The sequence below is a fragment of the Geotrypetes seraphini genome, chromosome 6, assembly GCF_902459505.1.
Source record: "Geotrypetes seraphini chromosome 6, aGeoSer1.1, whole genome shotgun sequence".
Taxonomy (NCBI): Eukaryota; Metazoa; Chordata; class Amphibia; order Gymnophiona; family Dermophiidae; genus Geotrypetes; species Geotrypetes seraphini.
Window position 1 is genome coordinate 44,141,605 of NC_047089.1, and position 27,418 is coordinate 44,169,022.

The window sequence follows — 27,418 nt, forward strand, 5'->3', positions numbered from 1 at the left end:
TGCTTGAATTCACTGTGGCTAGAGAAGGGGGAGGGGTGATTATTGGTTCAATGGCTACTTCAACAGTTTAACGAACTGGTTTGTCTGGGGGATAGATCAATGTCTCTATTCTGTCCTATTGAGATTCTATAATTTTCCTATTTTTCTTGATTATTTTCTTTGTTCTAGGATCATATTTTGTGGACTATAATTATTTAATTAATTCCTAAATTTGCTTAATCTGAAATAGTCATTATATGACTCAAGAATGTTTGTTTCTAATCCTTATGCAAGTGTGTTTCTTGTTTATTATACTTTAAAATTTGAATAAAGATAAAGTTTTTTAAAAAATCATCATTTTAAGTATCATGGTTCAACATTATGTAGAAATATGTATAAAGTTGTAGGGCTATGAAGGTACTTTTTAAAAAGTGTTTCCATGAATCAAACTATGCATTTGAAAATTATACTTATATGTGCATAAATTAATCACTTACTACTGAGAGCTCCATCTTCCTTCAAACATACTGTGATCACTGCACTCCTCAAAACCCCTCACCGACCTTACTGTGCTGCTATTCATCCCATCTTTTAACTCCCTTTTACATCCAAACTCCTTGGATGAATTGTTTACTTTCATTCTGTTAACTTTCTTTTATCTCAAACTGTTTTAGATCCTCTCTGGTTTGGTTTACTCACTGAATTTCACAGAAAAATACCCAGCTTTTTTTGCTGGTCTCCAGTGACCTTGTTTTCTCAGAACATCCTCCTTAACCTACCCAATACTTTTTGACATTTGTGGTCCCTACTCACTCTTCACACACTCTCCCATCTTATTTTTTAGGATTCTAGCATTTGTGTACAAACATTTCAAATTATGTTTCTTCTTAGTAGGTGGCAGCGATTTGCCATCTTTACTTTCCTCTCCCCTTAAAGGCTTCTAGCTTTTTGGAAATTAATTTGGCCTCAAATTAATAGGATGTTAGAAAATCCGGTAGCCTTGACATATGATACTATTTTATTTGGAACAACTATGAGAGCAAGGAGTCAAATCTCGTCAAATAACAACAAACTTTTATTTATTTTGACTGGAGTAGCAATACAGCAAATAACATACAATTGGAAAAAGTATGAGGTTAAATTACAATTTCTGGTGGAATTCTGTATGTCATATAATCAAAATGGAACTCACAATAGCAACGCAAAAAGGTTATTTTAGTAAATTTCAGAAAATCTGGGGACCATTAACAGATTTTTGTAATGAATGATTAACTTTTCCCATGATAAGATATTTGATTAGGGGGGAAATGGGTAGGCTTTACTTGTTGTTATTTCATAATACATGATTATTTGAATAGTTTCATAGTAATGATACTTCTATGTATTATTGGGTGGGTAGGGAGGGAGGGGAGGTTATTCTATTCAATAAGAATAATTTATATATTAGATTTCTTATATAATATTTAAAATATTACAGAATATTAATTTGTAATGAAATGTTATACTTAATGCATATATGAGAGTTAATCAAGTGTGTATCTTTAAGTTCATATGAGTTTAAGAATTAAAAAAAAAAAGGCTTCTAGCTTTCTTTCTCCTAAAAATCCATTCCATCCTCATTATTTCCCTACCATACACAGGTTTTTTTTTCTTTTCTCTAATGGTTCTCTTTTGAACTATACTCTCCTATATTACAATGTATTTCCTTTCTAATACTTGTGTTTTTATTGTGAACTGCCTTACTGTTATTTATGATTGGCAAAATATCAAGTCTAATAAAACATAAACCTTTGGAGAAACCCATTTTGATAGTATCTTTCAAGGATACCTCACACTGAATCATGTGCTCCTGAGCGACTACCGTATTAGCTCTCCAATTCTCTTTTTAGTTTAAAAGCTGCACTATCTCCTTTTTAAGTTTTAGCACACGGAGTCTGGTTCCATCCTGGTTAAGGTAAAGTCCATCTTTTAATAGAATCCCCCTAGAATGCTGTCCAGTTCCCAACAAATCTAAATCCCTTATCCCTGCACCATCGTTTCAACTATAGAATGAGATTTCAGAACTCTGCCTTGCCTCTAGATCCTCTAAATCAGTGATTTCAAACTCAAACCCTTTGCAGGGCCACATTGTGGATTTGTAGGTACTTGGAGGGCCTCAGAAAAAAAATTATTAATGTCTTATTAAAGAAATGACAATTTTGCATGAGGTAAAACTCTTTATAGTTGATAAATCTTTCCTTTTGGCCAAGTCTTAATAATAATAATATTGTAATTTATTGCTAAAGAGACATATGATCAAGAAACTGTTTTATTTTACTTTTGTGATTATGATAAACATACCAAGGGCCTCAAAATAGTACCTGGCAAGCCACAAGTTTGAGACCACTGCTCTACATGGAACAGAGAGCATTTATACAGATAGTGACTCTAAATATCCCTGTTAGCACCAGTTATCTGGATAAGTGCTTTTCAATTTTGACCTGGTAGAATTTTTGGTTGTTTTATGATAGATTTTTACAGTAAACAGCATGGGAAAGGCAGTATATAAATGTAGAAATAAATGTTATCACGGGGAATGAAAACAGGAATGAAAACAGTTTATTATTTATATCCTACTTGTGAAAGTCACATGACATTAAAGTAGTGGTATAAGTAATTTAATGCTACTCAGGCTTGGTTTACATTACAGCTCAAACAAAAAGAAAAGTAAAATTATGTATTTCATACCTTTAGGATTTGTCCACCTTCTGGATATCTTCTTAAAATGTCTTTTAGAAAATCAACAAGTGGCGGCGTTGTTTGACCAAATCTGCCTAGAATATACATAGACAAAACTATTAACTGTAACTACATCTAAAATGGACAGGGCGGATAAGTGGACTATAAATAAGTTAAATAAATAAATAGGACAATAATGCTTGTAGTGCCTCTAACACAGCAATTTCAGGTTATTTATTGCAGGGGTGCCCACCCTTTTTTGGCTTGCGAGCTACTTTTATAATCACCAAGTCAAAATGATCTACCAACAATAAAATTTTAAAAAACACAAAGCACACTGTTCGCAGAGAAAGCACAGTTACTTACCGTAACAGGTGTTATCCAGGAACAGCAGGCAGATATTCTCCACATGTGGGTTACGTCATCCACGGAGTCCCGTCACGGACAGCTTTTCAAGCAAACTTGATTGAAGATCTCAAAGTTTGCTATTGCTGCACCGCGCATGCATGTGCCTTCCCGCTCAGCTAGGGGGCGCGTCTCCTCAACGTGGTCCTCAGTTCAGATAGCTAGCAAAGAAGCCAACCCGGGGAGGTGGGAGGGTTGTGAGAATATCTGCCTGCTATCCCTGGATAACACCTGTTATGGTAAGTAACTGTGCTTTACCCAGGACAAGCAGGCAGCATATTCTCCACATGTGGGTGACCTCCAAGATAACCAGGATGGGACGGAGGGATAGTTGGCAATTTAGGAGAACAGATGACGTAAAACCGAATGGCCGAACTGACCGTCGCATCTGGAAAAAGTATCCAGACAGTAGTGAGAGGTGAATGTATGAACTGAGGACCAAGTGGTGGCCTTGCAGATCTCTTCTATAGGCATGGACCTGAGGAAAGCAGCGAGAAGACGTGAGGGCAATCAGGAACACTACCTTCCAAGTGAGGTACTTCAGATGAGCCGTATCAATGGGTTCAAATGGAGGTTTCATCAATTGAGCCAGAACCACATTAAAATCCCAAACCACCGGCGGAGGCTTGAGTGGAGGATGGACATTGAAGAGGCCCTTCATAAATTGGGAAACCACCAGATGGACCGAGAACGATTTCCCATCAACAGGCTGATGAAAGGCAGCAATCGCACTGAAGTGGACTCGAATAGATGTTGATTTGAGACCAGACCGAGACAAGTGGAGCAGATAATCCAGCACGGAGGACAAGGAGGCAGACAGTGGCTCCATACGATGCGTAGCACACCACACCGCAAACCTAGACCATTTCTGGGAGTAGCATTGTCTAGTGGAGCTCTTCCGAGAGGCCTCGAGAACATCCCTCACCGACTGAGAAAACCCGAAGGAGGGAGTCAAGTGGAAAGGAACCAAGCTGTTAAGTGTAGAGACTGCAGATTGGGATGCAGCAGCGAACCCTGACTCTGAGACAGCAGAGAAGGAAATACAGGCAGAAACAGAGGCTCCCTGATACTGAGTTGGAGGAGAAGGTAGAACCACGGCTGCCTGGGCCACCAAGGAGCTATCAAGATCATGGTGGCGTGGGCCGATTTGAGCTGTACGAGAGTCTTCAGAATCAGAGGAAAAGGAGGGAACGTGTAGAGGAACCGGCCCGTCCAATCCAGAAGGAAAGCATCCGCCTCGAGACGATCCGGGAAGTAAATCCTGGAGCAGAAGCGAGGCAACTTGTGGTTGATGGGCGAGGCAAACAGATCTATCTGTGGCATCCCCCATTAAGCAAACACCTGACGCAGAGTGGAGGCATGGCGCAATCATTCGTGTGGCTGAAGAAGGCGGCTTAACCTGTCCGTCAGGCAGTTTTGCTCGCCCTGGATGTAGACCGCTCGAAGGAAGATGTTGTGGCATATTGCCCACTCCCAGAGCCGAAGAGCTTCCTGGCAAAGAGACAGGGAACCCGTACCCCCCTGCTTGTTCACATAATACATTGCCACCTGGTTTTCCGTCCGCACCAGAACCATGCGATCCCGAAGCAAGTGCCAAAAGGCTACCAAAGCATTGTAAATGGCCCAAAGCTCCAGCAGGTTGATGTGGCAGCGACAGTCGGCACTTGACCAAAGACTCTGAGTCCGGAGGCCGTCTAGTTGAGCCCCTCAGGCATACGCGGAGGAGTCCATCATGAGGACCTTCTGCGGCGGGGGCATGCAAAAGAGAAAACCTCTGAAAAGTTTGGAAGAGAGCATCCACCAGAGGAACGCTTGCTTCAAGGAGGGAGTCACCGCGATGTGTTGGGAGGCGGGATCCCGGTCCTGTTTCCACTGGGACGCCAGGGTCCACTGAGGCACTCGAAGGTGAAGTCTGGCAAAAAGAGTCACATGAACGGTGGAGGCCATGTGTCCCAACAGAATCATCATCTGCTTGGCTTAAACCGTGGACTGGAGGGAGACTTGCCGGCACAGGTGAATGAGGGCGGCCTGCCGAGGCAGAAACGAGCAGAGGCGAACCGTGTCCAGCACCGCTGCTATGAACTGCAGAGACTGAGCGGGGCACAACTGGGACTTGGGGAAGTTGACTTCGAAGCCCAGACGTTGAAGGAATGTAATAGTCCATTGGGTCGCTGAAATAACCTCCAGCCGTGATGGTGCTTTGATGAGCCAGTCATCGAGGTACGGGAACACTTGCAGACCCTGCGACAGCAGGGCCGCCGCCACCACCACGAGGCACTTCATGAAGACCCGCGGGGAGGATGCGAGCCCGAATGGGAGGACTCGATACTGCAGGTGAAGATCTCCCACCAGAAAATGAAGAAGCCTGCGGGAGGCCGGATGAATCGGGATGTGAGTATAGGCCTCTTTCAGATCTAGCAAGCACAACCAGTCCCCCTCGTCCATCCAGTGGGAAGCGAGAGCATGCGGAACTTCTCCCTGACAAGGAACTTGTTTAACACCCTGAGGTCCAGGATAGGGCATAGGTCCCCGGTCTTTTTGGGGACTAGAAAGTACCGGGAGTAAACTCCGGTGCCCCGCTGACACAAAGGGACCTCCCTCCACCGCCTGGAGGCGAAGGAGAGCATGAGCCTCCTGTAGAAGAAGAGGGACATGAGACCTGTTGGAAAGACACTCTCTTGGGGGCAGGTCCGGAAGTGCCGTCCGGAAATGAAGGGAATACCCTTCCCTGATGACGGAGAGGGCCCAGTTGTCCGAAGTAATCAGTTCCCAGTGGTGACAAAAGGAACTGAGACGGCCCCCAATAGGGAGAGGAGAAAGATCGAGGACGAAGGGGAACGGCCTGCTCAAACTGGGATAGTCAAAAAGATGGCACCAGCTTCGCCGCCGCAGGGGTCTGAGGCTTTTGAGGGGCCCTCTGCTGCTGCTGGCACCTGGGTGGCGGCCTTGAAAAAGCCGTCGTGGACTTCTGGGGATAGCGCCGGGGGGGGGGGGGGGCAACTTGTACGACTTAGAAGGAGCAGGCTTCGCCTTGGGTCTAACCAAGGAGGTGAAGGAGCGTTCATGTTCGGAGAGGCGTTTAGTGGCTGCCTCGATGAAGTCGTCAAAGAGCTCATTGCCCAAGCACGGGAGATTCGCCAGATGGTCCTGCAGATTAGGGTCCATGTCAATGATGCGGGCCAAGCTAGGCGGTGCATGGCTATCGCAAAAGCGGAGACCCTGGAGGAAAGTTCAAAGGCATCATAGGTTGTCTGAAACATATAAAGGCGAATCTGCGACAGCATATCCAGAAGCCGGTGAAACTCCGCCCGGCGATGGACAGCCAAATCATCCTGAAAAGATGGCAGGGATTTGATGCAATATTTGAGATAGGATGTAAAATTGAAATTGTAATTCAAAACCCTGTTTGCCATCATCAAATTTTGGTACAAGCGCCTGCCAAACTTGTCCATAGTCCGGCCCTCCCGGCCTGGCGGGACAGCCGCGTAGACCCTGGAAGGATTAGACTTCTTCAAGGAAGACTCCACAACCAAGGACTGGTGGGAGAGCTGAGTCTTCTCAAATCCCTTACACGGAACCGTCCTGTATCGGGATTCCATCTTGAATGGAATGGCAGGGATTGCGTACGGCGTCTCCAAATTCCAGAAGAAAGTCGGCTGCAAAACCGGATTCAAGGGGAGGCGAAGGGATTCCTTTGGTGGGTGAGGAAGCTCCATCTTCTCCAAATATTCTCGGGTACCTGGCGACCTACCCCACCTCGGGGGAGAGTCCCTGGACTGTTTCGCGGACCGCTGCCTCAAAGAAGAGGTACGCTTAGGCCAGTGCTTCGAGCGAAGTTGGGCGGTGGGAGAAATCTGCCTCGAGGGAGTAGGCGAGGAGTCACTCGAGGATAAGCGGTGGGACCGACACACCTTACCTCGAGAGTCCTTGACGCGACGCTTAGGCTGGTCAACAACGAGCGAGGTCGAGGCCGGGGCAAGCTGAGCCAAAGCAGAGGAGATCTGCGAGGTCAAGATAGCCTTAAGCATATCCTCAAACATGGGTACCAAGATCCAAGGGTTTGGACAGACTGGTGAAGCAGTGCGCTCCAACAAGGGCGACCTCGATGTAGAGTATTCCCTTAAAGTGGAGGCACGCTTTGGAGGAGGTCTCGTAGAGGCCAGCAGGACTACACTCTCCGCCTGGGTGGCCAGAGACTCCGAGGACAGCTTCTTCGGTAGCTGAGCTGAACCTGAGGGAGGAAGAGGAGCTTACCCGAGGACGAGGGCTTTGAAGCTGGAGCTGCCGAGGTCTTCAAAGTCAAGGGAGACTTACTCGGGACCGAGGTCTTCGAGATCGACGTCGAGACTGAGACTGAGGTCGAGGCCGAGACCGAGGTTCTATCCTCTGGCTTGTCCCTGGCGAAGAGCTCAGCAATCTTGGCCCACCGTCGACAAAGAGCCCGAGGTTGAAGAGTGGCAAGAAGCAGAAGGGTGATCAACACCGAGACAAAGTATACACCAACAGTGTGGGTCAGTGATAGAAAGCACCCGACCGCACCGAGTGCACTTTTTGGCTGGGACATAAGGCAGGAAAAAAAGGCCATGGCCATGCGAGGCCGAGCGGCCAAGGAAAAAATTGGGGTCCCTCGGTCACAATCGAGGATTTTTTTTTTTTTAAACAAAACAATAAGACGGGGTGTACAGCGAATTCCGATCATAAAGAAAACAATAAAAGAAGCCGCGGTGCAAGAAAGGCACTTAATTCGATGCAGAGAAGAGAGACAGGGCTTTCTGGCTCCGCGGAAAACTAAGAACTGAGGACCATGTTGAGGAGACGCCCCCCCCTAGCTGAGCGGGAAGGCACACACATGCGCGGTGCAGCAATAGCAAACTTTGAGATCTTTAATCAAGTTTGCTTGAAAAGCTGTCCGCGACAGGGCTCCGTGGATGACGTCACCCACATGTGGAGAATATCTGCCTGCTTGTCCTGGGATAAAGGGCTTTCTGGCTCCGTGGAAAACTAAGAACTGAGGACCACATTGAGGAGACGCGCCCCCTAGCTGAGCGGGAAGGCACACGCATGCACGGTGCAGCAATAGCAAATTTTGAGATCTTCAATCAAGTTTGCTTGAAAAGCTGTCCACGACGGGGCTCCGTCACCCACATGTGGAGAATATGCTGCCTGCTTGTCCTGGGATAAAATGTTAATTATAATTTATATTAGGGGGGTTTTTTCAAAGAGGTCAAGGCAGATGACTTTAAAATATGCAATGTCACCTCAGTAACAACTATACAAAAATAGACAAATATACCTCCTCCTCTTTTATTAAACCGCGATAGCGGTTTTTAGCACAGGGAGCTGCACTGAATGCCCTGCACTATTCCCGACGCTCATAGGCTCCCTGAGCTAAAAACCGCAATCGCTGTTTAGTAAATGGGGGCCATAGTGAGCTGCACTGAATGCCCTGCACTGTTCCCGACGCTCATAGGCTCCCTGAGCTAAAAACCACAATCGCTGTTTAGTAAATGGGGGCCATAGTGCAAAATATAGACAGCACATATAAATTCGGACACATGGTGATCACTAAATTTAAAATAAAACCATTTTTCCTACCTTAGTTTTCTGGTGATTTCATGAGTCTCTGGTTGCACTTCCTCCTTCTGACTGTAAATCCAATATTTCTTTCTTTCTGCCTCCTGCATGCTTCCTCTCCACCAGACCTCATTCCATTCCCCAACCAACATCTCTCTCTGTTCCTCCATGAGTCCCAATTTTTATTCCTCTCTCCATGCCCCCTTCCCTTTCTTTATTTCTCTCTCTCTGCCCCTCCTTCTTTCTCTTTCCCTGCCCCCCCTCCGCCCCCTCACTGCCAAAGCTACCACCGCCGATTTCTCCCTACTTCCCTGACACCAGGCCAGGTGCGTACAAGTGCCAGGCCCACAAGCATTCCATCCCCCTCCCCCCCCCCCCCCCGACGTCAATTCTGACATCAGAGAGGAAGTTCCAGGCCAGCCAGGCAGCAAATAGACGTCGGGGTGGAAGGCTGTGATCCTGGCGCTTGTACGCGCCTGGTGTTAGGGAAGCAGGGAGAACAGGACGTAAAGGCAACGCGAATCTATCGAGGCTCCGTGATCAACTTGCGTTGCCTTTGCGATCTACTGGTCGATCACAATCGACCTTTTGGGCACCCCTGATTTATTGTGTACAAAATTATATTCTTTTTCTCAATTATTTAGGGTCAATATTCAAACATTGGGCGGATATTCAAAGCCAGGCCCACAAGCATTCCATCCCCCTCCCCCCCCCCCCCCCCCCGACGTCAATTCTGACATCAGAGAGGAAGTTCCAGGCCAGCCAGGCAGCAAATAGACGTCGGGGTGGAAGGCTGTGATCCTGGCGCTTGTACGCGCCTGGTGTTAGGGAAGCAGGGAGAACAGGACGTAAAGGCAACGCGAATCTATCGAGGCTCCGTGATCAACTTGCGTTGCCTTTGCGATCTACTGGTCGATCACAATCGACCTTTTGGGCACCCCTGATTTATTGTGTACAAAATTATATTCTTTTTCTCAATTATTTAGGGTCAATATTCAAACATTGGGCGGATATTCAAAGCCAGGATCTGCGCAGCCTCTGGCTTTGAATATCCAATTATTTTTAAACCAGATACAAAATAGCTGCTTAAATCAATATTCAGCACTTAAGCAGCCATGGCTAACCGCATAAAAATAAGACAAACCTTTATGCAGGGTCCTGTTTATGCAGTAAATCTGGTTGCTTAAGTGCTGACTCTATCCCCAGACCTCCCCCCTGCCCAACATAACAAGCTGAGTTTGACACTAACTGCAATATTCAGTTGCACTTAGTTGGTTAAATGCAACTGAATATTAGCGGCTAGCAATGACCAAGTCATTTAACCAGTCAGTAGTTGACTAAATCACTCTGAATATTGGGCCCATGGGTTTATCTATTACTTCTCCCACATATTGATTCCAAATATGCATTACAATGCCAGAACCTCAGAAATAGCCACTACTGTGATGACCACTTATTATTACTTATATTAATCCAGCCTCTTGAATAAACAGTAGCATCCCCTTCAATATACGCGGTCTGGATATTATTTAAAGAATGCAATCTTATGTTGGTGTGCAAGACGCCTCAGCAACACCACTCCACCGCAAAAAGAATTTTTATCTCGCGGGAAGCATAGTGTGGTGCTTCATCATTGGCTGTCTATTCATACTATAGTGTTGTTACTAATATTAGTTTGCTTTAGCCTTTTTATGCTTTCCTGCAGTGCCTCAGCTTTCTGCTATATTGGTAGATAATAATCAAAAGTGCAAATGGTACTTATCTCAGCCAACCAGGGGAGCCAGATCCGACATGTTTCGTGAATCGTGCTTTCTCAAGGGTCTCCCAAGGTCGCCGCCGTCATCCGACTCCAGAAATTTAGTGAGCAAAAGATCCAGGTGTCCACCACACGTTGGGTAAAGAAGAACTTCCTAGCATTTGTTTTGAATCTGTCCCCTTTCAACTTTTCCGAATGCCCTCTTGTTCTCTTATTTTTCGAAAGTTTGAAGAATCTGTCCCTCTCTACTCTCTCTATGCCCTTCATGATCTTGTAAGTCTCTATCATATCCCCTCTAAGTCTCCTCTTCTCCAGGGAAAAGAGACCCAGCTTCTCCAATCTCTCAGAATATGACAGGTTTTCCATACCTATTATCAGACGTGTTGCTCTCCTTTGAACTCTCTCGACTAATGCCAGTTCACTCACCAGTTCAAATGGGAAGATTAGGTTCTTACCTTGATAATCTTCCTTCCAGTATAAAAAGCTGTGAGTCTTGACAAATTAGTTACTTACCTTCACCCGTGAGGTTTGCAGAAGACATCATCTACATTTTTCAGCTCTGCCTCCTTGTGTCATTCAGCAGTGCCTCAGCTCCTCAGTTCATACCAAAGCTATGGATAACCCTAAGGAGAAAAAACAAGGAGGGAACAAGGAACTCTGACAAATAAAGTATTTTCTGTTCTACACAAAACATTTAATCAAATCAATAGACATATAGCCTAAACAAAATAAAACCAAACAAGCCATCTACCTGAGTGCAACCAGCACTAACATTTAAGCGACTCCTATAGCAGTGGTCTTTGCTAATTTTTAAGCAAGGGTCATTTTGGGTCCAAAAGGGCTGACGGAGAGCTGATAAATATCTTCCTAATTGGGGCCATGACATTCATTCCTACCAGAACACCAGGTCTTGGTCACACGTGCAGAACTCAAATAAACCCTATGGAGCTCATAAATCAAAAGAAAAATACATTTAATAACCCGCCCAAGTCGGCACTTGGACGACCTAAAGGCAGGTCATCCAAGTGCTGATAATCGAAACGAAAGAGCCGAAAGGGGTGTTTTTGAAGGAGTGGTTAGGGCAGGATGTGGGCTGACCTAGACTTAGTCGTACTGCAGGGATAATCAAAAGTTTGATGAGACTGCCTAGACAGAACTTATACGTTGTGACTTAGGCCAGTGTTCTTCAACCTTTTTACACCCGTGGACCGGCAGAAATAAAAGAATTATTTTGTGGACCGGCAAACTACTAGGACTAAAATTTAAATACCCCTTTTACGCCCCATCTCCGCGAGCTCGGTCCCCGCAAACCATCTGATCCCATATGCACAAGCCGCAATTATGATTTTATATTGAACGTATTTTATTAAAGTATAAAAAGAAACAATATTCTGAACAATTGTGATTTTATAAATACAAATATATAGAGCACGGACCAACAAAACCCCTGTCTCCACTCCCCTTCACATATATCCCCTCTACTATCAAGAAAACTGAACAAGCCAAGTTCATAGAAATATCATGCTAACAGAATACTGCAGTCCCCAGTTATGTCTCTAGCAGGATATATATTTCAAATCTGATATATTCTAATCACAAAATAGAAATAAAATTATTTGTTTCTACCTTTTGTTGTCTCTGGTTTCTGCTTTCATCTTCTTTTCACTCTCTTCCTTCCAGTGTCTGCCCTCTCTGTCTCTTCAATCCAGCATCTGCCCCTTCCATCTACTGTCTGACCTCTCCCCCTTCCATATAGTATTTGTCTTCTTTCTATGCCCCTCTCCCCTTTCCATCCAGCCTATGTCCCTCTCTCCTTTTTACACGATTCACTCCAGCTTCACTGCTCTCTTCATTTTTATCTCTCCTACACCAGATCTAGCATCTTTGTCCCTCTCAATTTCTCTGCTGACCCCTTTCCCATCTCATTCCTGTCTCTCCCCTTCCCCTCCTCTAATCTCCCTGCAAGCTGTTTCCTTCCTTTTTTCTTCTCCCTTCCCTCCTCCCCCTGTCCAGCAGTAACTCTCTTCCCTTTCCTTTCCCCCCTCCCCTCCCAGCAGCATCTCTCCTTCTCCCTCTCCAGGTCCAGTACCAGCTGTCCCTTTTTCCCCCTTACCCAGCAGCTTCCCAGACTCCTTTCCCTCCCCCCTTCTAGCAGCATCTCTCCTTCTCCCTCTCCAGGTCCAGTAGCAGCTGTCCCTTTTTCCCCTTAACCAGCAGCTTCCCAGACTCCTTTCCCTCCCCCATCCCAGCAGCAGGTCCAGTAGCAGCTGTCCCTTTTTCCCCCTTACCCAGCAGCTTCCCAGACTCCTTTCCCTCCTCCCCTCCCAGCAGCATCTCTCCTTCTCCCTCTCCAGGTCCAGCAGCAGCTGTCCCTTTTTCCCCCTTACCCAGCAGCTTCTCAGACTCCTTTCCCTCCCCCCTCCCAGCAGCATCTCTCCTTCTCCCTCTCCAGGTCCAATAGCAGCTGTCCCTTTTTCCCCCTTACCCAGCAGCTTCCCAGACTCCTTTCCCTCCTCCCCCTCCCAGCAGCATCTCTCCTTCTCCCTTTCCAGGTCCAGTAGCAGCTGTCCCTTTTTCCCCCTTACCCAGCAGCTTCCCAGACTCCTTTCCCTCCTCCCCTCCCAGCAGCATCTCTCCTTCTCCCTATCCAGGTCCAGTAGCAGCTGTCCCTTTTTTTTTTTTTCACCATGCCCAGCAGCTTTCTCCCCTCCCAGCAACTCTCCTTACTTGCTAGCGCTGTGATTCAGTAAGGCAGCCTCGGGTCCTTTGTTGGGTCGCACCGCCTCTGAGGAAAGCGGAAGTTGCATCATCAGAGGTGGCCCAACTCAGCAAAAGCTCCAAGGCTTCCTTTTTGAATCGCTGCGTATGTAAGGAGAACCGCTGGGAGGGAATAAAGCACAGTATGAGGCTCCCTATTATCTCTCCGGCCCTGCGCGAGTGACAGCTCCTCGATCTTGCCGGTCCTGGCAGGAAATTGAAGAAGTTGATCTCGCCGGTCCTGCACGGACCGGCAGGAATTTTCTGCGGACCGGCAGCAGTCCGCGGACCGGCGGTTGAAGAAATGTGACTTAGGCAATCTAAAAACAAGTCTAAGTGCCCAGAAGGTATCCAAAGTGACCAGATAACCACTACAGACACAAAGTACAGACCCCCACATACTCCCCCAGTGATCACTGACCCCCCCCCCCCACACCGCCATAAAAATTGGAATAAAAACGTACATACCTGCCTTCAGAACATCAGCACCTGATATAGGAAAGTCTAGTAGAGCTGCATAGAGGTGGCTTAAGTAGCCTGGGGGGTGGGCTAGTGAACCATAGAGAAGAGTACACAGGCCCATAAGCCACTCTAACCACTGCATTCATGGTGAATAATATGAGTCGACCAAAAAAAACAAAACCCCAAACCCTACTGTACTGCCATATAGGTGGCACCTGCTATTGGGGTTGTAGACAAGTGGGTATAGCAGATTTTGGGGGATTCACCATGACCTGCAAGGGAGTTGTGGTGAGTTGTTTATGAGGTACCCTTTTTGTGAAGCTCACAGCAGTGCCCTGTAAGGTGCCCCAGTACATAGTTGCCATGTCTGGGTAGCCAGTCCATCACTTTGCTGGCCCTTCCCACATCCAAAAGGTGTTGTTCTTGGTGATTGATACTTGGATGATTTTTTGGACAAGAATGTAGTATAAAGATAGACGTACTAGCAGTCTGGACGATCAAACGCCTGGATGTAGAAATAGACGATCAGGCTAATATTCAACTTTAAAAAATATGACCACATCTCTGCCCTACTGCCTCAATGGCTCCCCATAAGGGCCCAAATCATGTTTAAACTTTCATGTACATGGTACACTATGTATGAGACACCAATGCACCGCAACAATAATAAACAATACCCACCAGCAGATCATCTCCTCATCCAAGGGAGTGAAGTGCAGGCAAATATTCAACACCCTTTTCACGTATGTCACCACAAGATCCTGGAACACCCTGCCAAACATCCATAAGGACAGAACAAAACTACCTCAACTTCAGGAAAAGACTGAAAACCTACCTATTTGACAAATTCCCTTCAACTTAGTATCTCTGCACTCTCACCCTGACAATGCAGCAGTCCACCACAGTGTAATGCACCCACTTTCCTCCTGTAAAAATGTAACCTTCCTTTGCGATATGTTGTAACTCTTCTCCCTGAAACAATATAACCTTCTTCTTCTCTATGTTGTAACTACTTCCCCATATTGCTACATGGGCATCTTATCCTGTAAATCGTCTTGAACCTGTACTGGAAAAGTGTGATTAAGAAATCCTGATTAGATTAGATAAGATAAACTGAGGAGCTGAGGCACTGCCCAGTTACACAAGGAGGTGGAGTTGAAAATGTAGATGATGCCTTCTGCAATCCTCACAGGTGAAGGGAAGTAACCCTTTTGTCATGACTCGCCTCTCTTTTGCACTGGAACTAGCATTATTACAATACTATACTAACCAGTTAGAGCATACAAAATCTAACATAGTGTAGTTTTACCAGAGGTAGGTGTTGTCAGACAAACCTGACAAATTTCTTTGGTCACAATACAAAGGCAAAAGCAAAGGACCAGTAATAAAACGAGCTCAAGTGGCAAACTGATAACCATCACACCAATAATGAAACAATAATTGATTACAGAATGATAAAAAGCATAAAATAAATAAATACATAAATTATATAAGTAAAAGATAAACCAAAATACAGGAATACACGTTGCTAAACATAAAACCGAATACAATAGGTCACATACATATTACTCCTAGGGAAAATTCTGTGCAACAGTATAATACAGAATTTGCGCAGAATCAGTGGCTTTACTTGTTCTCCCCTCCCCCCTCCAATCATAGTGGCAAGAGAAGGCGAACATCTGCTACTCTAGACCTGGCTGTTCATTTAAATCACGAAAGCCTCTACACAGCTCCATGGAGCAAATATTGGGCCTAAGATGGCAGAGGAAGAAAATTCAACCCAATGAACAGTCATTCACATCATCTTGTTACTATAATTAGGGTAGGAAGGAGCAACAGATTTAGATAGGGAGCAAGGGGGAAGCTGGAGCAAGCAGTGGATAGCAATGTCATGGTGCTACAGTCACTGAAATAAGGTAGGGAGCACAGGGGAGAAAAGGCAACTAGAGCAAGGAGGCAAAGATATACCACAAGGATACAGATACCTGAAGCAAGGAGGCAGGGTTGGTTGTGCCAAGGAGATGAGGATCTCTGATGCAAGCTAGATGTATAGTCGTGGGGGAATCATGAGACGGGAGGGAAGGAAAGGTTGTGATAAGTGTATGAGAAGGAGTATGCGGGAGAGTGGGAGAAGGGAAGTACAATGAAAAAGTGAGATAGATGTTTGGAGATTGAGGAAAAGGAGAAAGAGATGGGAGTTAGGAGAGAGAAGTGACAAGAGGAGGGTAGAGAAGGCTAAGGGGTGATTGGAGAGAACTGTAGCTAGAGAAAGAATTGAGGGGGATAATTCTGCATAAAATAATTCACAAAAAATGTGCAAATTTATAAAATACTCTATGAATTTTCCAAATATTTGAACAGAATAGAATTCCCCCAGGAAAAATGTATTAACCCAGTATCAAAGCAATAAATGAAATAAAAGGTCCTTAAAAATATCAGAAACTCAACATATTTCTGCACAAAGCTTGAATCAGGAGACTTACTAAAATGATGCACAGAAAGGAACAGCTGATGACATATTTTGAGACAGGATGCTTAATGTATTAAGGGATTCATAAACAGATAGAAAGAGAAGAAAAAAAGAAAACATGAATAAAGAAAAAAAAAGAAATAGGATACTAGCTCGGTCATACTCCCTAGAAAAGCAAATTAAAGAGAAACACCTATACAATACTTACCCTAAGGGGGAAATTAGGGTGCTCAAAAATTTGACATGTCATGGCTCCTTATCACACCATTCAATTATGCAATTTGCATCAACGAGGTTTCTAAAAAGCAAAGAGTAAACTTAAAAGACAGCCACAAGACAAATATAAGAAAAATAAAAATGAAAGAGAGGAGAATGAAAAATGAAAATGCCATGGTTTGACAAAAAGGTAGTAAAAGCACACAAAAAATACATGCTCAAAATGTTCTCCAAAATACCAAAAAAATTGTTATTTTATTCATTCACTAGTCTTTAAGCCCGTTACATTAACGGGTGCTAGAATAGATCTGTCTGTCTGTATTTCTTTATCTCTCTCTCCTTGGCCGCTGTCTGTATCCTTCTGTCTCCCCCCCCCCCCCCCCCAAAGTAGCCCCCTTTCCCTCTCCCTGTCTCTCCATGGCCCCTTCTGTCTTTCATCCCAGAGCAAAACTGTTTGCCCCAAGCACACCCCTCCCCCCAAAGCAGCCCCCTTTCCCTCTCCCGCTGACTCTCTCTCTCTCTCTGGCCCCCTTTCTCTGTCTGTCTTTCTGTCCCTCTCCCTGCCCCTGTGTCTTTCTTTCTTTCTGTCTCCCTCCCTCCCGCTGTCTGTCTGTCATTTTTTCTCCATTTCCCTGTGCAGCAGCATTTCCATCCCACTTCCCTATGCAGCAGCAAAGCATTTCCCTCCTATCCCCTCCCCCCCTTTCATGTGCAGAAGCAGCAGCGGTATTTCCCTTCCCCTCCAAGTCCCTGTGTCGTAGCAGTAGCAGCATATTTTCCCCCGCCCCCCCTTTCCTTTCTCTTCCCTTACCCTTCCCTGCTCTGTTCGGCCCCTCCCCCGTCTTTTACTGCCGTTGTCCTGCTCGATCTGGCCTGCTCCTGACTCTCCCACCGCCGACAAACCTCTGGGCTCCAGCCGCGTAGGCAGCACTTTAAACATGCTGCTTCGCGGCCTTCTACTGCCGATTTCCTCTCCCGCGTCTGTCTCCGATGATGTCATCAGAGACGCGGCAGAGGAAATCGGCAGTAGAAGAGCACGAAGCAGCATGTTTATAGTGCTGCTACGGCCGTTGGAGCCGGGATGGTTTGTGGAGGGTCAACGGCCGGAGCGGGGCTGCTGTCCACCACTCAGTTGCTGCCACTGGTGCTGCCCTACGCCCACTAGAGCCGGGAGGTTTGGAGAGAGCACAGTCGCGTACCTGTAGACACCGCACGCGCCTCCAGCCCCTGCAAGCGCCGTGAGGTGTGAAATAGAATACTGCCACAGAAGCACACCTCACGGCGCCAGGAATCACTAATTTTCAAGAGCGCATGCGCGCTTTTGGGTTTTATTATTATAGACTCAGACTATAAACAGGGGGGGAGAGGATTTCATACTTAGACCTACAAAACGTAAAAAAAGAAAAATACTATACACAATGGTTTAATATTATAAAAATAAATAAATAAAAGTAACTATTATGGGCAAGCAGCTGATTCTACTCAGTGAACTCTCCAAAATGTACAAAACAACAAAATACCAATATATAGATAATACAATATTATTTATACCTAGCCTGAAGCATTGACCAAACTGATACATAGAAACATTGATGACAGATAAAGGCCAATGGCCCATCTAGTCTGCCCATCCGCAGTAACCATTATCTCTTTTTCTCTCCGAGAGAAATCACGTGCCTATCCCAGGCCCTCTTGAATTTAGACACAATCTCTGACTCCATGAAAGTAAACACTTAGGGCTCATTTTCAAAGCACTTAGACATACAAAGTACCATAAGTTTCTATAGTATTTTGTGTGTCTAAGTGCTTTGAAAATGAGCATCACAGATTTTACCTTACAACTGAAGAAACAACTGACAGTGTCCACAATGTAGTCTACCAAAGCACCAGAAGTACTGCTGCCTTTATGATACAAGTTAAAGTAACTATGTCCACAATAGACCAGTATGCTAGCAGCACTGGTAACATTGTTGCCTTTTAATGCTAGTATTTTCTGTTGGTTCAGCCAACTAACAGCTGAAATGGGGAACTCAAAAAATAAACAATATAAAAACAGACAAACGACATCCTTTGTTTTTTTAAAAGGCCTCTTTTTAAAAAAAATAGGGGACTTCCCTTTCTGAATGTGATGTGATTATTCCTAATAAACAGACCTTAAACATTACTGGCTTGATTCTCAAAACAGCATCCTGGATTGTAGGTGGTGACAGGCGTCCTACCACCATCTAACAGACCAATCAGGATGCACTTTTTTTTTAAAATCAATACGGCAAATGATGCCTACAATGAAGGCATCTGACTCATACCTACGGAAGCACCTAGGTAAGCCTACAGACACCTAAGACTGACATAAGCGTGACTTACCCCAGAAGTAGCCTTAGGCATCCGTAGACATACCTAGGCACTTCCATAGGCGCAAGTCAGATGCCTTAAATGTAGGCCTGTAATACACTGGCTTACATTTACGGCGTCTGTACAAAAATAGATGCGATTCTATTGGTGATTGACATGCGGCAGGCGCCCATTTTGCAGGTGCCTAACACAGCAGGCACCATTTCCAGAATCAGGCCCTAAGGACTTGATTCTCAAAATGGCATCCCAATTAGAGGCAGCAGTAGGCGTCCTACTACCATCTAACAGATCAATCAGGGCACACTTTGTTGTTTATTTTTTTAATCGCCTTTACAGCGTCTTACAGGCCTACATTTAAGGTGTCTTGACTCATGCCTATGAAAGCGCCTAGGCACGCCTATGGATGCCTAAGGCCAGCGTAGATGTGGCTTATGCTGAAGTGGCCTTAGGCGTCTGTAGGCATGCCTAAGCGCTTCCGTAGGCATGACTCAGACACCTTAAATGTAGGCTTATAAAACTCTGGCCTACATTTAAGACATCTTTAGAAAAAATCAACGCGATGCTGGACAAGGCGTTTACCAGTAGGCAACCATTTTGCAGGTGCCTACAAAGGCAGGTGTCATTTACAGAATCAGGTCCTTAAGGGAAATTAAACAAAATGTCTAAAAGAGACCACCATAAAAATAAAAATGATTTTCAACATTCAAATGACTTGGATTTTACTTTATCTGTTTAAGAGTTCTTTTCAATACGCATGATTGGATTATTTTGTAAACCGCTTTGATCTTGCTTTATAGCTAAACGGGGTAAATAAGTTTTAATAAACATAAACATAATAATGAATAATGGGTAAGTTATACTGTGGGTTATCGTTAAGAACTTTTACCACAAGTCATGCTATTTTAACATAAAATAGGATCCTGTGCTAAAATAGAAGAATGTAATAAAATATCCTGTCTAAACCATAGCCCTGATTGATAATCTCCCCCTAAATAATACAATAGAAATAAAGTGATTAATATAAAAATAGGCACTGGCACATAGTAAAACAGAAAAACAAAACAACTTATTAGGGGTGCCCTCTCCCCCCCCCAAAAAAAAAAATTCATAAGTTGATGCTGAAATCCAGGTTGTATTGTATTCACTGGGGAAAAAAAACCCCACATCTTTTATTCTTCATCTAGAAGTTCAGCACTCCCCCAAAATTCACGGGGGTTCCGTTCCAGGACCCCCCGTGAATTTTGAAAAACTGAGAATGTGGTTTTTAGGCAGGGGAGGCAGAAGGCAGCTGGAGAGGGCAGCTGGAGTGCCGGCGGGTGAAGGAAATCACTCGCAGTCTGCTCTGACCACCTCTTCCTGTAGCTACACCAATCAGGAGCTGCTTTGACACGCAGCTCCTGATTGGTGTAGCCCGACTTTATTACAGGAAGAGGCGGTCAGAGCAGACCATGAATGACCAGGTCTATGATTCGCAAACCGTGAATTCACAGGGGAACTCTGTTGTACAAATCATTTCCCCTCCATGATCTGATGAATACAAAGAACACACAGAATCTTAAATCTTGAAATCGATTATCCTTGCTTATACAATTGGCTACTAAAGATGCTTAAAGGTGGATAAGAATCACTAATTTGAACATCTAAGATTCTGTGCTCTCCTTGTACCCACCAGATCATGGAAAGGTGATTTGAACCACTTGCCCCTATGTGAAGAACAAAAGACAATTGATACAATGCAACATTTTGGCCTGAATCAAGATATGGATTTCAGTGTTTTCTTATGATATTTTAGGGGGAGGTGGCAACCTTACTACACTGTTGTATTGTTTTTGTGTTTTATTATGTGGCAGTGTTTCTTGTTTATTATTTTCTAAGATATTTTATATAAAAAGTTTTAAATTTATTTTTATATATTTGCATATAGTTTATTATTTGTTGCTTTTGAATGTTAAACAGTCATTTTTGTCTAATGGTCCCTTCATGTTTATGGTCTGTTCATTAAGTATAATCAAATCACATTATGTATCCTGATTAATACACTGTATTCAGTTCCTCTTATCACCCCTTTTTCTTTTTCTGCTTCCCTTATCACTTATAAAAAGAGATGCCCCTAGCTCTTTTTTAAAAAAATGCCCCTTTTGAAACAGATCTCATGTTTTTCTTTAGTTTCTTTTTCTGAAGTTGTCTAGTTCTCTTTATTATTTTTCTTAACGTTACTTCTTTCAGCTGTTAATCAGCTGAAAACACAAGCATTAACAGGCAGCAATGCTGACAGTGCTATTAGTATACCTTTGTTGTGGACATCCTCTTTGCTGTTTTATTCAGATAAAGGGGGAAATTCTACCAGCGCCTTAGTTAAGTAACAAACACCTTTTAAAAACGGCAAAAACATGGCACTATTAAAGCGCCTACAGGTGCCTAAATAATATGCAAACAACTAATAAAGGAACAGGCTACTTTAAATACCTTTTTAAACGAGTAAAGGTGCTCAGAATCCAAGATGGAAAAAAAACTTCAATTTGGGGTACAAACCCCTAAAAAGCGTTTTTTGTAGAATCAATCATTGCACCAAATTGAAGTTTTTTTTCCATCTTGGATTCTGAGCACCTTTACTCGTTTAAAAAGGTATTTAAAGTAGCCTGTTCCTTTATTAGTTGTTTGCCTATTCAGATATTTTGGGAACAAATCTTTTTTTGAAATTTTTCCCCAGTTGTATATATTGCCTAAATAATATGCGCCAGAATTGTGCTTATATAAGCGCTGTAGGCTGACAAACACCACTATGGGCATGGCTAAAGTCAGAAATGGCATTAGTTGCCAAAAGTGCAGTTCATGACAAAGGGCTCCTTTTACTAAGCTGCGCAAGATGCTAATGCCTCCATAGAGCTGGCACTAGTTTTTCTGCGTAGCACGGGGGTTAGCATGCACTAAAAACGCTACCGCAGCTTAGTAAAAGGAGCCCAAAGATAGGAGCCAGAAATGTAGGCCTGGAAACCCTGGCCTACATTTCCGGCGCCTTTCACAGAGGTAGGATTCTCTATGGGGCGCCATCACATAATTGACACTTGATCGGCAGCTACTTTTTAGGCAGTCACTGATATCAGTGCCCTAATCTGGGCAAAAGGGACTAATTTACTAAAGTGCGTTACATTTTGAGCCTTTCTGAGCTTAATGCATATTAACACAGGGATTTTAACATGCAGCAAGCCCAAAACTAACACTGCATTAAGAAGGGGAATTCCCAGTAATTTTTTTTTTTTTTTTTTTAATTGCTGGTCATACGTTAATGTCCCCATTAGTAAGTGGTACCTGCTGAGAGTTAACATGGGATCACTTACCGATTCCTATTTAGTAGGTGCTTTAACTCTGCATTAGCCAATCAGCTTATGATCAATGTAATGTATTAGCTACTAATGCTTCCACACCCATTCTCTGCCTATGCCAGATTGAAAAATTCAGTAACATGCAGTTTAATACATGGTAGCAGGCAAACTACCGCATGATCCGTTAACATGGTCATGCTAGCCTGTTTCCATGTGTTAACCACAAGTTAAGAGCTTAATGCACTTTAGTAAAAAAAAAGTCCAAAAGTTTTGACATTCTCTTAGCAGCTCTGGCAGGCTACAATGTGGATATCGTGTCATCTGTTTTCTTTAGTTTTACAGTGATATGGTGTTTACTTTCATTTTATCTGCCCTTTTTAAAAATGTTTTATTTACTTTTAAAGTAGCAAGACATTGGGTTTTTTTGTTAAATTTTCTTTCGTTTTGCTCCATCCCTAGCAGCATTCAAATCAAAGCTAAAAGCCCACTTTTTTGAAACTGCTTTCAACTCTTAACTCCCACTCACTGCTGTCAGATACCCATACCCACTGTATCATTTCCTTTTCCATAATCTCCCCAACCCAGAAATGTTCTGTCTAAATTAGATTGTAAGCTCTTCTAAGCAGGGACTGTCTATTGTATGTTAAAATGTACAGCGCTGCGTACACTTTTCAGCGCGATAGAAATAATAAATAGTAGTAGTAGTAGAGACTTACTATGGCCCCCCTTTTACGAAGACGATTGCTGCTGCAGCCCATGTTAATCACACCGAAGTCCATTGGAAATTAATGGGCTTCAGTGCCATTGTTGTGCGGCTTTGTAAAAGGGGGGCTATATCTTAGATAATTTTATCTATTTGGTCTATGCATCACACTCTCCACCTTCTAGCCTGAATATTCATATAATCTATACACTGTATTTTGTTGCTGCTGTTTTATACATTTTGGGGAGTTTATTGAGCAGAATCAGCTGTTTGCCCACAACGGTGTAGCAATATTTACTCATTTATTTATTTTATATTAGACCACAGTATCTTTTACTATTTTCTTTTCTTTTTATTTGCTACAGTTGGTGTTGCATGAAATCCCGTTTTTAGCTGAGTCAGAGCACACATAAACAGTTTAACATGTGTGTTTGGGGGGAGGGTTTGGTGAACCTTTTCAGCATGTTTTCTCTGTATGCTTACAATATCTATTTATCAGACCATGGTGTTTTCATTATTGTTTCTCCTCTTTTTCATTTTATGTTTTGTGGCTTTTAAGTTTACTCTTTGCTTTCAGGAGCCCTCCAATGCACACTGCATCATTTAGTGGTACAATACGGATCAGCAGAATGACACTTTGAGCACCCTAATATCCCCTTAAGGATTTTCTAGGTGTTTAACTTGCTTGACTGTGAGTTATGTTTGAGTCAATGAATTACTATTATTAGCTGTTAAATCAAGTTCAGACAAATAATAACCATTATTATTTCTGTTTTCTTTTTCCCTCTCCTATGAATCTCTTTACCTATTAGGTTTCCTTACCCAAAGTATGTCATGAGCTATTCTTTTTTTAAGCATAAGAACTGCCATACTGGGACAGACCGAAGGTCCTTAAAACCCAGTATCCTCCTGTCTCCAACATTGGCCAAGTTCCAAATACTTAGCTAGATCCCAAGTAGTAAAACAGATTTTGTGCAGCTTATCCTAGGAATAAGCAGCAAATTTCCACAAGCCATCTTAGTATATACTAGCAGCCTTTGAGTCACTTAGGGCCTAATTCTGTATAAGACGCCTGGTCTCAGCAGCCGCCTAAGCGGTTTTTGAGAAACGCACAAAGGCGTACTATACAGAATTGCATCTGTCCTAACAGACAGATGCCAAACCCCACCTAACCACTTCAATTCTCAAACTGGCATCCATGTCACAGACACCATTTAGAAAATCGCATTGTTGCTGAGTTGATGTAAGCAAGGGAGTTTCCCAGCCATAATCAGCTGAGCAGCAGCGGAAAGGAACCCCCGAACCCCACCACAAGTCAGCTGGCAAGAGGGATGCCCACTCCCTCCTGCAGGAACCCCCAAACAACCCGTGGCATAAGGGATGCCAATCCCTCCTGCTGCCACCTCCTCGCTACATCCACAGCTGGAGGGAGTAGGCATCCCTCTGACCGGCTTTGCAGCTAAAGGTACTGGGGGGGAGGGCCAAGTGGGTTTCGAGGAGAGGGGGTGTTCGGGGATTCATGTGTTTGGGGGTTGCCAGCAGGAGGGAGTGGGCATTCCACCTGCCTGGGATGTTGCTGGGGATGCCAGCAAGAGGGAGTGAGCATCCCTTCTTCCAACCAACTTGCGGTGGGGTTCGAGGGATCCCTGCTGTGGCCGCTCAGCTGATTGCAGCAGGGAGATTTCCTTGCTACGATCAGTTCAGCAGCCATGTCTATTTGAAATGTAGGCCAGCATTTTGCTGGCCTACATTTCAGGTGCCTATCGAAGCCCTAGGCCACTTCAGGGTGAAACCATGCCCATGCCTAGCCCTAGGCCTAGGGCCACTTCAGGGTGAAACCATGCCCATGCCCAGCCTTGGGCAAGTCTTAAGTATCCATAGGCTCCTCTCTGCACTTGTGACAAGACACCTACAGTGTAGGCAGCCTGCCTCGGGGTTTGGTGTTTTTTTTTTTAAGATAATATGCATCCCAATTGGCTGGTTAGACAGCAGTAGGACACCTACCACCCCTTACAATTGGGATGCCGTTTATAGAATTGGCCCCTTACTGTGCAGGCATGCCATTTCCCTCCTGCCAATGATGCATGGGACCACCTCAGTCTTTGTTTTTCTGCAGCTTGCCTCAAGGATGCTTTTCAAATTTTAATACCATTTTGCTAGTTTTGGGGACCTGACACTGTTGTATGGTATTTTTTCCTTTGTTAGTATCTTAGCTAGGTTTTTTTAGGTCACCAATTTTTCATTTGAGAAATATGCATTCAAAATTGATTCATTTTATTTCTCAGCTTCTATTTTTCTGATGAGATGTCCCAGAAGACAGCCCCTAATGGCTAAGTGTATCTGGTTCAACAAGACCTTACCATAATGGATACCCATAACTAATGCCTTCAATGGCTGAGGTCCACCTGTGATCCCTCTCATTGTAAATTGTGTTCACAGATATCCAAGAGAAATCTTTGTAGCACTACAAACATTCTTACTGTTAAGTCCTGTCCATCAGCTTCAGCACCAGTCTCCTTGGGTTCCAGAGCTACATCGAATACTGGGATGCACTGATATTGGGCATCATTCACTTTCAATATAAAGAATCATTACAGATATTGGGATTGGCCATCATCCAAGTCCCACCTGAAGAAGAGAAAAATTCATTCTTAACTTCATTGATGCTAAGGGCTTGTGATGCCAAACTCCAGACAGAGATTGAGGCTTAGCAGCATTGTACCTCATTGGAACATGGTGTCAAGAGCTTCAAGTCACCAATGTCCTCAAAGCACCTCTAATGTGAGGAATGCTGATTCTCCTCAGTATCAGAGATGGTGCAGCATTCTTCAAGGAGCTGAGACTGGGCTTCCAATACTCCCCAAAGGCCATCTCTGCTGTCTTTGTCAATGGCAGCTTTTGAAGAGCTCAGGAAAATATTTGATGATCGGATGGAGAGGGTGTGGGTGGGTAGGCGACAAAGGGTATATGGGAACTTTGGACTTACCTGTTAAGCATTGCTTTCCTTGAATCCTGCAAGACTAGTCCAGATGAGTAGGTTATGTCTCTACAAGTAGATGGAGCCAGAGAAAAAACAGCTCAGAGTTGGTGCTACATTCAGCTTCTCAGTATCCTATATCAAAACTAAGACTTCCGAAGGCAAATTTTAAGTTTTGGGTTTCCAGTTCACCCCCAGAGCCAAACCTAGTGCAGTCAAAATTATCATTTCATCAGCATTAACCCAGGAATAAGAATTCCACACAAAAAGGTAACAATTACTATCAGAGTGGATTACAACCTATTTACTGTTAACTTTCTGAATTTGTCAGACTAAAACCTCTTGATTGCCATGGCTTCCATGAGTGGGTTCTGGACTGGTCTGGCAGGACTGAAGGAAAATAAATTAACAGGTAAATCCAAATTTCTCCTTTCTTATTGTCAATGCCAGATCAGTTCAGATGAATGGGGTGTATACAAGCTCTATCCAGACCTGGCAGGAAGAAGCCACATATTTCTCAGAACTCCAATACCTAATGTGTAGAATCTCCAGACCTCCAAACCCACATCAAGGCAATTAGAGAATAGATACAATAAAGGTAAGGCACTGTCCTACCAGCATCCTCTAGAAGAGAGTTTACCTCTGGCAATGAGGACTGTTGTATTCTGACCAAGTGGGCTAGCCAGCCCTTTGAAACTTACCAACTTGTTAGTGTGGACCAAGGGGATTATCTCTTTGACACCTCCTGGAATGACTGAAAAGGACCTGGTCACTTACAAACGAAAGATAACTGATAACTTATAATCAAAGACAAAAACTCTGATTCTGCCAAAACACAACACTACTCTTATAAGAGGGAGTGTGCTGGGAACAGAGATATACTTTCCTTGAAAATTACCCAAGGAGACCAATCTGTGCTCCAAGATCTAAGAACTACTACACTAAGAGCCTTGAAAAGAAGAGAGTACTCAGCCCTCAGGACTAAAACACAGATTCTATAATATAACTCTTGCATGCTTGACTCCACTGAGAATCCCATGTGGAAGAGCAGCGAAGGAGCTTCTGTTCCTGTAGCCCAGAACCAATCTCTGCTCTCTGTAAGAGCTGTGAGTTTATCTTCACCTCACTCTCTTGTGAAAGAAAATGGCTGGAAAAATACATCTCTCAAGGGGAATGTAGTCTCCCAAAAATAATCTCACAGAGGCTTCTAACTCCAAATTAAGTCTCCTATGCAGTCTTCTTTTACATCATCAAGGCTGTATCACCTGAGATTAAATATCTTTGCTATGTGCCCTATTCTCCCAACAGTCAAAGAAATAAATTAGAATGGAAAGGATCTTCTAGGAAGGAATCATCTGACTGTGGAAAAAACTGAAGTCACAACATATTCAGGCACCCATCAGGAAAATGTGCAGGAGACTGTACGTCAGTCCTGGTTCTATTAAGATATCCAACTGCCCTGGCTCCTGCTTTTCTTTCTTTAGCTGAAGAACTTGCTTGCCTTGAAGTTTCACTGAGTTGATATGAGGTCCACTCAAACACCTCTAGTACATTCCAAAGGCAATTGGCTCAGAAAATTCATCTCATCAATATGGGTGTCAGTCATGTCTGCAGGTTCAAGATCCTGCAGAAAAATTCCATCCCAGGCCAAATTTGACAGAGTTATTAGGGCACCTGAGGGCTACTACTTCCCCTGTTTTGTTTCCATCAGCAAATAGTGTTGCCT

The 27,418-nt window shown here is 44.0% G+C and overlaps 1 protein-coding gene across 2 annotated transcripts in view; it reads right to left on the reverse strand.

Moving 5' to 3' along the window:
- SACS (sacsin molecular chaperone) overlaps positions 1–27,418 on the reverse strand; it is a 133,225-nt gene that overhangs the window by 47,395 nt on the left and 58,412 nt on the right. For both annotated transcript variants that reach the window (XM_033948683.1, XM_033948684.1), the window contains exon 5: positions 2,707–2,792. In XM_033948683.1, coding sequence (XP_033804574.1) covers positions 2,707–2,792 — 86 coding nt within the window. The remainder of the gene's footprint in view (positions 1–2,706; positions 2,793–27,418) is intronic.